Source organism: Bubalus bubalis, chromosome 6 (assembly GCF_019923935.1).
Source record: "Bubalus bubalis isolate 160015118507 breed Murrah chromosome 6, NDDB_SH_1, whole genome shotgun sequence".
Taxonomy (NCBI): domain Eukaryota; kingdom Metazoa; phylum Chordata; class Mammalia; order Artiodactyla; family Bovidae; genus Bubalus; species Bubalus bubalis.
Window position 1 is genome coordinate 84,004,339 of NC_059162.1, and position 17,428 is coordinate 84,021,766.

The 17,428-nt window shown below is 37.4% G+C and overlaps 1 protein-coding gene across 4 annotated transcripts in view; it reads right to left on the bottom strand.

Annotated features, from left to right (window-relative positions):
• The window catches only part of NFIA (nuclear factor I A), a 405,480-nt gene that overhangs the window by 141,337 nt on the left and 246,715 nt on the right, over positions 1–17,428 (bottom strand). For all 4 annotated transcript variants that reach the window (XM_025289454.3, XM_025289453.3, XM_006055921.4 and 1 more), the window contains exon 4: positions 2,380–2,454. In XM_025289454.3, the coding sequence (XP_025145239.1) occupies positions 2,380–2,454 (75 nt within the window). The remainder of the gene's footprint in view (positions 1–2,379; positions 2,455–17,428) is intronic.

A 17,428-nucleotide genomic window follows, 5' to 3' on the forward strand; every position in this document is an offset into this window, starting at 1 on the left:
TCGCTGACACAGCCCAGTCCCACTCTTGCCAAACAGTTTCAGTCAGCATGAGGCCATGTGTGAGTGAATCCTAGAGCGATTACACAGCAGACTGCAGAATCGAAAAGCATTTGGGAGCCGAAGGACGCTCAGGATGCCAGGCATCAGCAACACGGCCCTCTACACAGGGACAGGAAACAAACCAGGTCCCTCTGCAGATTCAATGTGCGGTCCATCCACAGCCCCTGGCAATCCTCAAGGCAGATTGAGAATTTCCTTGGCAACCATGTGGGGCAGACTGAACGGCAGTCTTGTCAAGATGGGCCCTGAGAAGCCTTGGGATATAAGACCTTAAAGGCCACAGAGAACGTGGAAGAAGGCTGTGATTCTGAGGATGGTGAGCAGTGTGGGCCTTGGCCTACAATGGCCTAGGTCTTAGGACACTGACAGTAATGAAAACCTAAAAGGATGCACAGCAGCCAGGGTAGACTACAAAAGGTCTTGGGCACCAATCTTAAAAGGGTTTTCTTTATTCATTAAGGCTAAGGTGATATCCTGTAAGGGATGTATGAATGAATGCATGTCCCTGTAATGCCATTAGGACAGTTATACTCTTATACTCTATATTACTATTAAAATTATAAGAAAAAAGTAGGATGATGATCACCTTTTAAAAATCTTAAAAAGTAAAAAATATACATATGGATGCATTACCATTTGTCAATGGCTAATCAGCTGTGCTGTGGCGGCAATATACCCTCCAAGTTAACGAGAAAATCTAGTCTCCAGCTCGCTGTTGGTACTGCTAGAACACTTCATAATACGGCAACAACTTCACCATTCCAAGTCATAAACTTGCTGCTCATAATGCTTCATTCTCTAGGTTTCCAACATCCTATACCAGAACATTACAGCATTAACCAAGGACTCCTGGTGCTAGAATTCTAACACGAACCATGGTTACCTTCTTGCTGTTTCCCTGTCTAGTCTCAGGCTGCAGATTTCTTCAAGTTCCTTTGGGCTAGTCTAAAAGTACAGATTCTAGCACTACACAGATTTAACCTTTTGCCTACTTGTTTGACTTTGGATAAATGACTTAACTAGATCCTTGATTTAACTCATGTGTAAAAATGAGAGTAATATTTTAACTGACATGTTTATTGCAAGGATTAATTTTACATAACATACATGAAAACCTATGCTTAGCAGACAGATTCTCTTTCCCTCTACCCCTGTATTCCCTGCCTACACCTTGGTATCCCACTTTCTGTACTTTTAAGAAATAAGAACAGATAGAACCTGAGCTTCTGAGAATCAGGATAGCTTGCCTTGCTTGATCTGACATCTTGTCATGAGACTGACTTGCTTACTCAGTCAAGCTTGCAAGACTGTAATACAGTGAATGGAGGGTATGAACTTGAAATAAAAATATTTATTTTTACTCCACCTCATTCCTCAAAGAATTTGATGCAGCTTGAAACCAACTTCAACAATGCAAATTTTATCTACAAGTGGTATTTTGAAGTAGAAAGGGGATTAGAAAATAAAATTTAAATATTTGGTATCTTTTCCCTTGGTATTGGGACCTAGAACACCGTAGTTAGTGTAGATATGTGTTCTTCTCATGTTAGCCAGAAACTTTTGTTTTGTTTTAAACCATCAAGCATCACAGGCACAATGCCTAAGGCCTATATGATCTTTCCAAGACCTGCAAAGTTATCTGAAATATGATGAAAATTATTATTAGGTTTTTGAAGTATAGTTGATGTATGATACTATGTCAGTTTCAAGGTTACTGTAGGTATACTTTTAAATGAAAACAAAGAGAAGTCTTTGTGGGATGGCAACAGCGTGTGTATATGTGTGTCTGTGTGGCAGGGTACAGGGAATTGGGGGGAATCCTATACCATCTCCTTGGACTGTCTGGATTATATCATAGCCAAATACAATCAATAACCCTTTGATCAATGGGACAGGGTGGTGACAGGTACTTTTAATTCACTGTTGTTGGTGATTATTGACAAGCTGCTAATGATCATGCTGCAGGGTGTCACTCACGCTAAGGGCATTAGCATCCTTTTAAAGGTCAAAAACAAATTCTTTTAAAATGCTGAATTTCTTAGAAATCCAGAAGCTTCAGAACTTCTTTAAACCAGGTTCACACTATAAGCTAGGAAATACCTGAGACACTCAGGATTTCAGTTCTTTCCCTATGTCTCACATTAAAATATTTAATTTTTTCTGACTTAAATTCTTGGCTGTCAAACAAACTACATGGCAAAATGCTTCCAGAAGGTGTATGAAAAGGATATTCTGAAAGCGATTTATGTCTTTAGGAGGCAAAAGGTCAGCAAAAACCCAAGGCAAAACTGTATGAAATCAAGGCAAAAGTATACTTACTCTGTGACACTCTTACTAGCTCAGTCACACTAAAAACACCTGATGTGACGAAACTGTCCTGGAAGCCCAAATGTCCTGGGGAAACAAAAACAAAAGAAACAGAAGTGTCATAAATAGAAGACATTTGATGAGAGAATTCCAAATATTAGTTTCATTGTGATTAGAAAATGTGAAGTCTAATTTCATGTTCTGTTCTAGTTAGAGTTATGTAGGAGGGTACAGTCATTTAGTTATGAAGATGGTTTTTTGGTTTGAATCTTTGAATCTAGGGGTTATGGAAAGCTATGACACAACAACTGGGTGATTTTTGAAATGGTTAAAAAAAGAGAGTTCAACAGGAAATCTGAAACAAAAGACGATTTAAATAAATGGTTACCTTGGCTGACCTCTGAGACCTTCACAACTGGGATGAAAACACCCTACCTAAGAATCAGCTAGGATAGCTAAATTCCATAACAGTTTTCAAACATTATTCTCTAAAGAAACATCTGATCGGGATTAGCTATCCATTCATTCAAACCAAACAAGATTTAAAGATGTTCCCTTCACTTCAAGAGGCACCACAGTGTGACTCTTTAAAAAGCCAGCCTGCAAAGAACAAGCCCCAAACCTTGAACCATAAACACAAATTCTTTTTAGCACAAATAAAACTTTCTAAAAAGGTAATCAACAGTTCAAAATGACTTAACCTCTGAATTTTGCATCTGCTTTATTTTTGCTGGGTATAATTAATTTCCCTTAAGATATCTGATATTACATCTAATTATCCACTGCTTATTTTTTATGGTATATTCAGGAACATATTTATAAATGGCAAGAAATACATAATTTCTGCATGTCATTTCCCTCTCTGCCTCTAAAGTTTTCTGATTGTGAGTATCACAGGTGGAATCCAGTTGAGAGATCTGTCTATAGGACTAGTGTTAACCTCCTGTTTTAAAAATAGGGTCATGGAGAAGTAGTTGGTGGAAGGGATTTTTTTTAAAATAACTATTCTTTGAAATAAGAAACATACCTTTAAGAAACACAATGTAAGAAAATGAACTAGTCTGAATGTATAACAAATAATTCATAAATATGGTTTATGTTAGCGATAAAAGTTAGATTGTGCCCACTACTAAAAGGAAGCAAGTTTACCTGTCTATGCACCAATAGATTTGTTAAATATCATGCACATAAACGCATGCAAAAAGAAATCACCAAGTTTTGGAGAATTAAAAAAGGACCTACAAATTATTCTTTTTCTTTTGGTTAAATTGGACTTTAGCATAAGAAAGATGTTTTGACTGAGAATTAAAAGACAACATTCAGTTAATTTTTACATCAAACACACAATCTATGATATTTTAGATGAAGTGGCTCTAATTTTTAGAATATGCAATAATCATACTTTGCTTTTTAAAAATAAAATGGCACCATGCGTGGGGATGGATGTTAACTACATTTATTGTGGTGGTCATTTCACAGTACATACATAAACTGAATCATTGTCTTCTACACTTGAAACTCACATAACGTTTGTGCCATTTATATGAATTAAAAAAAGAAACACATATATACATCACCATTTTTTTTTAAAGAAGACAAAATTCATTTGAAGAAGTGACTAAGAAATTTCACTTCTTAAAACAACCCACACCCGGGTATTCAGTTGACATTTACTTGGTAGGTGCCTGAGATGTTGCTGCCTCTTGGGTTAAAAGAACTGAGAAGTAAAAACAAATAAATAAGTAAAACTCAAAGTCCTGGCAAAAGAGCATAATATCTCTTTCTACTGTGACAATGTGAACATCACATTTACCCCCACAGCCCATAACAAAGGAAATCCAACCACAACCTGCATTAAGTTTGACTTAAGACCCATCTAACAATAGCAAGGAAATTCAGAGCTGAATGCGAAAATCTGGGTTGATCTCCAGCTCCTGCTCATCTCTGTCTGTGTCACTTGCTTGCGGGCTGATACTTGTTTCAGTTCCAACCTGTGAAATTCCTTATTTTAAGGACGACTTAACATGAATTTCTAAGCAGAGTGAATGTGAACATACTTTAATCCTGCCTCCAGAAAAAGCAACCAATGTATTTTGAAAACTTCGTTTAGATTAGCGCAAGGCCTTGGGAGGGGGAAGCCCAAGTGTTCATCCATTCAAACCATCATCCTGCTCCTTTTCTTTTGTCCACCTCTTAAATGTTGGTGTTCTCCAGCATTTGTGCTCATCTCTGCTTATTACATATTCCCTGTGTTATTTTATTTCCATGCTACCAGCTACCAGGCTTGACTGTGATATGTGTGAAAACTAGAAAAATATTTGCTTGGTTCATCATTGTATTTAATACCTGGGACAAAGCAGTTAGCAAGTGCATATTTGTTGAATGAGTACATGAATGAATCTATAGGCCAGTGACTCTCAAATCTTTAACTTTTGCCAAGATCTCTCTCCTGCGTTCCAAAAACATAGATCAAAATATTTATTAGATATTTCTATCCAGATAGCCTACAGGTATCCTTAGATCCAACATGTCCAAAGTCGAGTTCCTTTTCTTCTCTCCAAAAATCTGTTCTTACTCTGTCAATTCCCTACTTCAACAAGCCATCCACCGTTCATCTCATTTTCTATGTTTATGTCATCCCTGACTCTCGCCTCATGCAAACACCCACAAGGAACGAATCTCCCCCTGATTCTACTCCATGCATATCTCCATCTCTCCCTCTTGACTGTGGCCCTGGCTCTTCCCACTTATCACCAGCATGATGGGACAGCCTCCTACGGTCTATATCATCAGTCTTGGCTTCTCCTCTAGTCTGCTTCCCACACTGCAGCCAGAAATGTCTCTCTGACAGGCAAATCTGATGATTCATTCATTTATTCAACAAATACTTCTTGAGCACCTCTTCTGTGTCCCCTGTGTCAGACATTGGGCCAAGGGTTTAAGACACAGTCCCTACCTTCAGGAAATTTATAGTCTAGGATTAGATACAGCTGAAAATGAGTGCCAAAGAATGGATGCTTTTGAACTGTGGTGCTGGAGAAGACTCCTGAGAGTCCCTTGGACAGCAAGGAGATCAAACCAGTCAATCCCAAAGGAAATCAACCCTGAATATTCATTGGAAGGACTGATGCTGAAGCTGAAGCTCCAATACTTTGGCCACCTGATGTGAAGAGCTGACTCATTGCTGGGAAAGATTGAGGGCAGGAGGAGAAGGGGGTGACAGAGAATGAGATGGCTGGGTGGCATCACATACTCAATGGAAATGAGTTTGAGCAAGCTCCAGGAGGTAGTGAAGGACAGAGAAGCTTGGCACGCTGCAGTCCCTGGGGTCGCAAAAAGTCGGACATGACTTAGTGACTGAACAATGACAACAAAGGGAATAAATAATATTAAGGACACAAATAGGAAGAGCTTTAGAAACAGTGGACAGGGAAGGTCTCTCTTTATGCACTTCAGACATGGTTCAGAATGAACAAACACAGCTCAAATTGGGCTCAATATGCTTTCTTTCCTTTTTTATAAAAATGTTGACAGAACTTCTTATTTCTGTCTCTTATTCTCTCTCATCTCTACCAGTGAAATCAAGCCAATATGCATCTGAAAAACTATTAAAATGAACCACCCAAACAGTCCCTCCAAACTAGACAGGACAAGGATGGGACAGACAAGCCATTTAGACAAAGCTCCCAATCAAGAAGGTGAGAGCAGATTCCCTGAGGAGAGGTGTCTGGGCTGTCCTATTGATGCGATTACGGGTCATGTTTTGGGAGACCAAATAAAAACAGGATAAAGGACAGCACTATTCAATGGACAGAAGGAGCTAAAAAAAGTCTAGTCCCACACTTAAGCTAGCATCTTGTATGATCCTGAAAGTCACTGTAAAAATAACAACTGGATCCTCCTCCCCTTCCAGCAACCTGCCTCCTAAAGCCTATTTTAGTGGAATGTCTGTAATTTAGAAGATGAAATATATGTCAGTGTACAGAAACCAGAAAAATAAAAAAGTATTCACAAATCCTGAAGGAAGCATCCCCGCACACTATCATGAAATTGAGTCACGTTGCCTTGACTACTTTATAATAAGTCCTCAAGGAAAGACCTGTGTAAACACTCCATGTAACTTTAAATGACTATGAAACTGGTTTTGTTCCTTCACCAATTATTTGGAAACCCACTGATGAGCTCTAGAAGACAGCAACGAGAAGTGAAACCTGAGAAATGATGGAAAAAATGACACAGCTAACGTAATTACTAAGCAAACCTGAGCAGATTAATATTTTGTTCTTACTAACACAAACCAAATCACAAAAATGACTTTCAGGGAAATAACACTAATCTGGGTGGTCTACTTTATCGCAAGATGAGAGCAAAATAGAAAAGACAACACAAAGGCAAATTTAAGTACTTAATTCTCAATTCAGATGTGAGCACTGAAAGATCTTCAGATGGGAAGCTGAGTAAACATTCCCCAAAGGTCCCAGGATTTACGTTTTGAGTAGGGCCTCTCAGAAATGAGTGCAAAACATATACTTTGGTTAAGTATGCCTTAGGTGAAAAGCCAGACTGCACACTGTTCTGACTCTTCAATTCTGAACTACGGTCCAGGAGCAATTGTATAACAGATTGAAATAATGACCAGATTCTTTTTCATTTTAGATAAAATGGCTAAAAAAGTTCAGTCACTGAAGTCTTGTTCAATGAATTCACAATTAGAATACAGATTTCAATACCTTGGAGTCTGTCATACTCACAGTGGGGAGGGATTAGACTTTCTAGAGAGGCAGAAATACAAAAAGCTAAATTCTTTTATGGGTGGTTAGGAAAAGCAGCTTTCTTTACCTCGATGATATCAGCAGTTATTATGGAAAATGCTATTAGCAGTCCCTTCATCTTATGAAGGAACTGAATATCTATCTACCTCTTAAAGGAAAAAAGCTTGATTTGCAGAGACATACGGAGAAGGCAATGGCACCCCACTCCAGTACTCTTGCCTGGAAAATCCCATGGATGGAGGGCCTGGGGGTTGTAGTCCATGGGGTCACTAAGAGTCGGACACGACTGAGCGACTTCACTTTCACTTTTCATTTTCATGTATTGGAGAAGGAAATGGCAACCCACTCCAGTGTTCTTGCCTGGAGGATCCAAGGGACAGGGGAGCCTGGTGGGCTTCCATCTGTGGGGTCGCACAGAGTCAGACATGACTGAAGTGACTTAGCAGCAGCAGCAGGTAACCTTGCAGAGCGGTTCAGAGGTCAGGGAAGAAATAAGTGGTAACAAACCATCCGGAGGGCTGGCCTTCAAAGAAACCTGGAACATCCATGAAACAGACGTGATGCATTTGAGGAGGAAAGTGTATACATGAGGTGGTATGTTTGTTTGTTCTGTTGAAAGAACAAAGGCAGGAAGCTGCAGTGGCTCAGTGGTAAAAGGATCTGCCTGCCAAGGCAGGAGACGTGGGGTCCATCCTGGGTTGGGAAGATCTCCTGGAGGAGGGCATGGCAACCCACTCCAGTATTCTGGCCTGGGAAATCCCATGGACAGAGGAGCCTAGAAGGCTACAATTCATGGGGCTGCAAAGAGTTGGACACGACTTGGCAACTAAACAACAAGAGCAAAGGCTCTCAGCTCTAAATTATCAAATTGCATCTAGCCAATGGATGGAGGCACACTGCATACACGGGTCCTTCAAATGTACAGCCTGCTCTCCATATAAGGGGATGCAGAACCCGCTGATACCAAAGGCCAACCATGCCATTTTACACAAGGAACTTCAGCATCTGAGGATTCTTGTATCCCTGGGGGTCCTGGAAACAAGGCCCATGCATAAGGAGGGATGACTGTAATCTCTGTTCTCTCAGGGTAAATATGGTTCCATCACTAGTAAGACAAGCCAATGGCCAGACCTTTTCATGCTTGAGTTCCTCAAAGGAAAAGAGCTCCCTTGTGGTCAGGCCATTTCCATTCCACAAGTACTTGGGACTGTCTGTGACGTGCAGGCCTTGGACTAAATCCTGAAGACACTGCTCTCACAGAACTCACGTTCTGCTGCTCCTAAAGAAAAGCTGATCTCATCAACTCTGTTTCTCCCTGGAATTTTCATTCCTGCTTCGGTGAACTCCCAGCTGGCTTCTGAGCCACCCAAGTGGAGGGCATGTGGCTCCTTTCTCGTCTCAGGCCCCCACGGTTCAGTCCATACTTATCAGCTGTGCTCAGCCAGTCCTGTTGAGTAGAGCGTCAGCTTGACCTGCCTCCCGTAGGAGGCTCCTTCTCTTTATCTGACAGTGATTTGTCTTCCTGTCCTCCTTCAGCACTCCTACAACAACCCAGGCAAGAGCAGGCTATATCTTCTGATCTGACTTTGCCCACAGTCACAATCCCTTTTCTAGGTGTGCAATAAATATTGATACAGTGATTCAGATGAGCACCTTGAGACACCCTTATTTAGTAGCCCTCTAAAGAACTATGTAAATTACTTTAGTTTACCTCCAGTCACATGTTCCTTCTATACTTTTCTTTTGGAATATCATAGAAAACAGATTTTTTTTAAGGGGGGGTGTAAATATGTCTACTGATCCATTAAACCCAAATTTAAAATTTTTGGTCTGTGGACAAAGACAGAGCCCACGGGATGGCAAAGCAATAAGAAGAAGCTGGGACCTTGAATGATGGTGTAGAGTAGAACCTCCCTGCAAACTTAGCCTATCATCTGGAACAGTTACAAAAAGAAAAATAGATTTTAATGTACTTTAACCACCTTATTTTTTTTGGTCTTTATTATAGTAGCCTAGTACTTAACCTAACCAACATAAGTGCCAGTCTTTCCCTTTAGAATCAAAAGTGCCACAAATTAGCAGTCCAGTCTGCAAACACATTTTGCTTGGCTAGCAGAATACTAATTTTTTTTTTTTTTTTGCACATGAAAGTTTTTAAACTGAGCATGAGCTTACAAATATACCACATTCCCCAGTACTCTTTATTGTATTTCATTTATTTAAATGTTCTGTAAGGCCCTTCTAGCCAAAGAAATTTGTGATGCCTGATACATATCTTCTCTTCATGTTCATCTAGTAGCACAGTAGAGACAGAACACATGGTTGGTTGCTGTGTTTTGTCTGATAATAAAACCATCAGTGTTTCATGATTTCTTTGAGAATAAAGTTTAGATGTATTAGCTAGGTATTTAAAGCTCTTCAAAATCTGGTCTCTAATATATTTTCTCAGCATTTCAGGTAGTAGTTCCAACATCATCCAAATATTGGATTGGTCAAAAAGTTCATTCAGGTTTTTCCATAAGATGTTACAAAAATCCCAAACAAACTTTTTGGCCAACCTGTGTTGCAACCAAGATGTCCGACCTGTTGTTCTCCAAATACGGGAATGTTCCATCCTCCATGTCAGGGTTCATAACAGCGCTTCCCAAACCCCGTTATGTAGACTGTGTGTGTGTGTGTGTGTGTGTGTGTGTGTGTGTGCACGCGCGCATGTGCTAAGTTGCTTCAGTCGTGTCTAACTCTTTGCAACTCTATGGATTGTAGCCTGCAGAGTCCTGTCTCCATGGAATTCTCCAGGCAAGAATACTGGAGAGGGTTGCCATGCCCTTCTCGAAAGGACCTTCCTGATAGTCCCCCCAAATGCTCCACCACAAACAAATTAAAAACAAAGATACAAGTACATATAAGATAAAGATTTCCATAGTAAAAATAGTTCATGAAACACTATCACAACCACCCTTAGAGAATGACAAGGAACATTTACATAGTAAAGCCTCTGAGAGTTTCTTACAAACTTTCTTAATATCATTTAACTCACAATTTCCTAAATAATTTGACAAGGACACCGTTTGTTTTTGGCAAGTGTCCTTCCGTTCATACACTGTTCTGCTCCTTTTCCTATTTTCCCCCGTTTGGTTTATGTACTAAAGTGCTGAGGGGAAAGTAGAATCTGAACTCTTTGAGCTAATTCACACCTTTAAGGCAAGGCTAAAGGATATTCCCAATCTTAACTTGCAATCACTTTAAAATATCCAGATTAGGCAAATGGATCAAGCTGGTAACAGGTATTGTAAAGATAAGTTACCTAGCTGAAAAATTCATAGATAACATACTTTAGACATATTAGTTTTAATTCTTCCTGTAACCCTGTGTAGTTGGCAATCTTCTGATTTTACAGAAAAGGAAGCTTAAGCTCATTGAGCTTAAGTGACTTGCCCAAGGTCACACTTAGTGGCAGAATTAGGAGTAGAACACAGGTTTGTTTAGTTCTCTTTATATAATGTATTTTATTGCATCTTAATCCAACAAATATAATACCAGAGACTTGATTATCCAATCTAACCCAAAGGCCTCATCACATCCTTTTACTAATTCCTGCAGTTAATAAGGGAAGAGTAATATTTCACTAAATTAAATATGATGGCTCAACTTAAATACAAAGAAGGTTTATGACTTTGAGTTACAAGTGATTAGGCATTTAATTAAAGGATTATGTCTAAAAGACATCAAAACATGTAAATAAAAAGTGGAAAAAGATTTTTACTTATTTGTATGTTAGAAATATTGGATGTGTAATATCTTAGAATGAACTAGAAATGATGGGATCTTAAAGATCACCTAGTAAGGGAGTCATCGTTGTGTCATAAAGAATTTTAGACTAATAAAATAATGAGCAATGACTTTAAAAAAAATAATTAATTAATATGTTTGCCGTGCTGTAACTTCACTTCACTTTTCTTCTGGAACAGGCAGAATAAATCTATTCTCTCTTCCATTTTGCTGCCCTTCACTTATTTAAAGACAGTCCTCAGCCCTTAATTTTCTCTTCCTTAGGCTAAATATTCTCTTTCATTGTTATGTCATGTGAGCCAATTAATTTTCCCATTGCCCTTAAACATGTAGAATTATACATTTATTAGACCTATAATAAGCATAAATGGATATTCTTCAAGTTGACCCAACCACAAATTAGTTTTGTACAAAAACAGAGAAACACTTTGCTTTAGAAAACATTTTTTCAAGCACCATAAAAAAAAAAAAGGTTCTTAACGAGAAAATTTTGCTTCAAGTTAGGAAAAAGTAACTTCCATTTAATTAATATAATGATTCATATTTTATAAATATATTAAAATTAACATTATCTTTTAATGCATCATAAACTTAAAAGTATTTCTTAATTAACCTGGTTGTGAATTAAAAGAGGCTTTCAAGCAAACTTATTGTTTCTATGTTATGAACCAAAGTTTTCTCTAAACTTGGACAGGAACAATTGTTAATCTGCAAATGGATCAAACTATTTGTAATAGCTTCAGTTTCTGCTTTCAAACTCATACATACTGGAGAAAAAATAAACAAACGCATTCTCTGAATACATCAGAAACTGATTACCTTAAATGAAAGAGACATGAAACTAGATCACCTGAGGGCTACCCTGGTTTATGGATGTAAAACAGGAAAAAAAAAATTAATGCCTATCATTCTGTTCTTCCTTTTTAGGTTTAATTCCCATGGCTGTGAAACCATTCACACAGAGCCTGCATGCTAAACCACCCGAGGATACACGCAATGACAAGGAAAGAAGATGACCAGGAGCCATGTGCTAATTTTGAGACATTCAACACTGACTTCAGTTCACGGAGCACAAGAAGAAAATCACTGATGAACTGAAGCAATACATTTTAAAAGAATTCTTACAATGACTTGTCTAAGACTACAAAAAAAAAATTACAAATAGGTGGATGTCATTTCCTAAATATATAATAAAATAAAGTTAATGTTTAGAAACACAAAATACAAACAGCAACCATCTTATTTAAAGTCATTTGCTTTGTGCAATTCCTACTCACCCAGAAATTACTTAGCTACTGATGCCATAATTCACAGCCTTTATTAAATTATAGGATCTATAGTATGTAATTCTGCAGATACTATGGCATGCCACAAATCGTCCAGGCCACTAGACTTTGAAGTTTGCTGGCTTAGCACAAACACAAAGTATTTTAGAAGTAGCAGAAAATTCTTTGTGAAATATAACAGAATAAATTAGACTGTTCAGGCCATGTCGTGTTAGCACAATGGGGGAACACTTTTAAGACTTTAAAGTCATGTAATACAATTCTAGGCTGGATTTTTCTTGTTAGAAAAAGTAGAATGGGAGTGATTGGAAGAGAAAAGGGCCAATATTTGACAACAGAAATCAGCATAACCTTTTAACTGCAGCAGCCATGGGTGACTGCCCTTTGACCTTGAAAGATTATGTGGGATTTCAATGACAACAGCTGGAAGTGAGCATGTGTGAATGGAGAACACAGATCTGAGGCCTGGTACAAAAGGCTGCACAATCTCTGCCCAGATCAGAGTGCTGATTAGAAATTGTTTCCTGGTCCTGGCTTAATAGAGTGTGATAATGAAAGGTTTTGTCTTTTTTTTTTTTTTTTTAATTCTTCCAGCAAGAAATCATTGGTAGATTTCTTCCAAACCCATTCTCCCCTTTTAGCCCCTCAAATCTCCTGGGTTTTCATGTATAACAGCCTCATCTTTTTTAGTTAAAAACAAAACTTTGTTTCAAAAGCTACCTCTTACAGATAAACTTTAAGTTCTTGAGTTTGTCTCCTGCATTTTAAAATAACCTCTATTTGGCATGTTACACAGGATATCATTATTTTTTATCGAAGGATCTGTCATACACACACATACATAAATGAGAGTTCAATAAAAGCAGGAACTGTAATCGCTCATTGCTTTAATTCTGCCACTTATACAGTGGCTAGCGTATGGTGGGTCCTCCCTATATATATGACAAGGGAACACAGAAATGAAATATTTATTCTTATCCATTTATCCTTTTTATTTTCTTGGCATAAAAAGGTAAATTCCTACATGAATATTTAATAATATCACCTTTTTCTTCAACCAAGTCCATATATAAATTAGCAATTTTTGGTTACATCTTTAGGTACGTTTACTCAATAAGAATTTATGAAAAAGATGAGTGATTACTTCCTGTCAAAGATAAGATAACTTAACCAAGTGGATATATAGAGATTTGACTGCTTGGTGAATGAGGTCATTTCAATCCATAAGACCCCAATGAATGATGTTCACTGAGCTAAAATTAGCACATACACGGATGCAGGTGCGATCTCAAGCTCCTATGTGGGATCCCCATACTTGCTGACATTGCTCTCAAACTACCCAAATGATGCCACAGTATTACTGAAAGGACCCTGAGTTATGACTCATTTATGTTGTTTTGGTTTTACCATGCATTCTATCTTACCTTCCACCGTTCTGGATTTTGTTAACTCCTCTAGCTCTGGATTTTGCTAACTACTCTAGTTTCTGTAGCAAATGAGCAACTCCTAAGTTTCAGTAGAAGGTGGCCTTTCCTTTATGCAAATAGTACTCTGAGTTGGGCAAAAACCAACCTGGCTGTGTGGTATGAGACAAGCAGAGGCTGGTGAAACTGACTTCCAAAGCAGACAGGGGTTGTCTGCCTACATCCTTCTATAGCAACTCTAGATGTTATTACAAACAAGCCATGGGACAGATTGTTTTTTGGAACAGACCGAATCCATTTGCCGTTTCAAAATTCTATAAACAGAGTATTAAGGAATTCAATTCCCACAGCAACTATATGGGCGTTGGCTTCAGTTTTATGGGAATTTCTGCCAAGCTCACATATTTGTAGAACTATTGGTTTAGAGTGTCCTCTGCAACCCCGAGCAGGAGGGATCATTTCTTGCGATCGCAGTTCACTTTAAGGACTGGGTCTTACTGGTGACAGGTACACATGATAAATGTTCCAGAAGCCTGACCTAATTTCCCTTGAAGTGAGTGTTTTGCTAAGAACATTCCCTCAAAGTGTCAGCTTGCAACCAAGGATTCAAACCTGCCAGTGTCCATTCTTCTTAGCGAGTTATTACCATTGCTTTGAAAGTTCACTCAAAAGGAAGCTAATTCTGCCTCATTTACAAACTTCTTCAGACTTACTGCTGCATTTAAATAAGTTATATATCTAATGTAAAATAAGAAATTATAAAACATACTCAGTCTCATAGTTTTCAGTTATTTGTGATCAGAAAAACAAAACATTCTGGGCTTAGTATAAATTAAGGTGAACTTGCAATATACTTGTCTTTTCTCTTGAAAAGAGATCAATATGGCAACATGTTCACTTATCTTGTCCTTCAAAAATTATATCTGCAAGGTATTATTTATATATCATATAGTAGTAGGGAAAATATTGCAGAAATTAGAATCCCAAATGTCCTAAGCCTCAGTTTCTTTAGCCATAAAATGGCACTAATGGTTGTACCTACCTCTAAAGTTTGCTGCTAGGAATAATGAGATAATGTATTTAAAATAACTAGCCAAAAGTCAAAGATCTCTCTTGGTAAATGTCATGTTGTACTTGAAAATATGTGGCTTTTTTTCAAATATCTTTTTATATTGAATTCTAACATAATTCCACAATGATAATAGTACACTCCATATGATTTTAATACCTTTGGACTGTAAAATCTGTGCACCCTGTTTTATGTTCTTGGATATGTTTCAATGTCTCCTGGTTTATAGTCTACGGCAACTTGAATAGAATTTGTATCTTGATGTTGTATGAAAACTGTATAAATCTTAATTATGTTGAATTGGTTCACAGTGCTTTTCAGGTCTACTATATCCTTCTTTTCTGTCTATTCATTCTATTAATTTTTGAAAGTTTGATATTGAAACTCCAATTAAAAACTTTAATTTATCTACTTAAAAAAATAATTGTAACATATAGTGGAAATATATGTAACTTTGTTCTGTATCTTCTAAGTCTCCTGAAAATGTGTTATCATACTTTCATAATATAAAAAATAAGAAGGAAGAAAAAAAACATCATTCTCATTTAAAATAACAATATAAAAAATACTTGGCTAAGAACCTAGAATATAGAATGTGCTCAAAAAAATGATAGCTATTACTACAATAATAAATTATGTTTTAGATGTTAAATCAATAGAAAAATTTTAAAAAACAGGTAGAAATAACTATGATCTTTTGATGTGAGAAAACAATTAATGTAGTATCTACATAAAAGTTTTATATACAATAATGATATTTTATGTACAAAGAATTTCTGAGTAAAAATGAAATTATTTTCTAAAGCAAGTAACATAAAACTTACCATTAAAAACAAATCTTTTGGTATTTCTTAGGTTTTTGTAAAGTGAAATAAAAACAGTACTTAGTCTCCAAATTCTTTGAAATAAATTGAGCATATATTTCAGTAATCTGATTCCTGTATTTACTAATAAATATATTTATTCAGAGTGTTTGTAAAAATATAATTAGTTATAATTCCTAAAATAATTTTAAATACAGATTTATTTTTTAAATGCACATTAACTATCTACCTGGGTCAAGCATTATCGTAGGTATGGAAATAAAAATTTTGGTTTCCTATTTTAGGGGTGATAACTATAGACACTCAACCAAGAAAAGGACCCTCGGACAATTTGCTTTTTCAGTAGACTAAGTTTTACCTAATTTTTCAATAAAGCATATTTAGGAGTATTTAGAAAATAATAGCATACATATTTTGCCAGTTACATTTTATTTTTTTAAAGAATTTGATTCGCTGAAAATTCTTACTGGTAACTAAGTGCAAGCTGCATGTTCTAGAAAACAGGTATTTAGAAATCTAATTTTGTTTTTCAGTATTTTTCAGATGAACACTGTATTTAAACTTTTTAAGATGTTAAAATACTTAGGATACTATAAAAATGTCTACCAAAAAAAAAGGAATATTAACACTGAATGAAGAAATACTTTTTGAAATGAACTACTCTCAATCCAGGGCCTCCACACTTGAGCTCCTTACTTCACCATGAGAGTCTTGACTCCTTAGAGCTTTAAATCAATGCTAAAAGAATTTGCCCTTTTAGGCAGAAGAATGAAGGACATGTTTCCCTCTACTGACTTTGATCAGTGAAGCCCTTTATGATTCAGGCCATTTCCTTGATTTTAGGGAACAGAAAATTTGCATGACTTGCAGAGTGAACCAGTAAGTCTCAGACCTGGCTTTACCTAAGCTGGAGCACTGAGTTTTTAGAATTTCTGCAATGTTTCTTGGCAGGGTTATCAGCATTTTGAGAGGGATTCCTTCCAATGTCCAAAACTACCCTGTATGCTATAGGACACTTAGCGTCCCCGACCTTCACCACTGAATGCCAATAACACCCCCTCTTTGTGACAACCAAAACTGCCCTCACGCATTTTTAACTCCCCCGCAAGGCCAGGGAAAAGGCTTCCCTGATAACTCAGTTGGTAAAGAATCCGCCTGCAATGCAGGAAACCCCGGTTCAATTCCTGGGTCAGGAAGATCCCCTGGAGAAGGGAATGGCTACCCACTCCAGTATTCTTGGGCTTCCCTTGTGGCTCAGCTGGTAAAGAATCTGCTTGCAATACGGGAGACCTGGGTTTGATCCCTGGGTTGGGAAGATCCCTTGGAGAAGGGAAAGGCTACCCACTCCAGTGTTCTGGCCTGGAGAACTCATGGACTGTACAGTCCACGGGATGGCAAAGTGAGTGACTTTCACTTTCGCTTAAGGCAGGGAGATGTCATTTGGTCCTTCGGTGAAAAACTCTCTCTAGTGTATAAATACTGTCTTACAAATCTCATTAGGTAATTTTGATACCAGGTAATTTTGCCTACTACTGAATTGACTTATCAATTCTATAGTTAGAATGCAAACTCTTTTTAAGTCAGAGAATGATTCTTACAATTCTTTTGAGATTTCACTTCCTCCTCAGTCATGCCCTCTACCCTTCACCCTTACCCTAGTATCTACTTCAGATATTACAGTTAGAATTGGACGTTTTTAACTTTAAACTAAAAGTTAAAACTTTTAAATTTAACTGTAGAAATGCAGTTAGCATTTTAAAATGACAAAGTTTTGTCTTGTTTTGGGGCTCTCATATATGTGGTTCATAAATATAAAACACAATTTTGCCCTTTCTGGAAGATCTTAATTTCAAATATTGGTTCACTGGTCTTTATGTGTATGTGAACATGTTGGCTC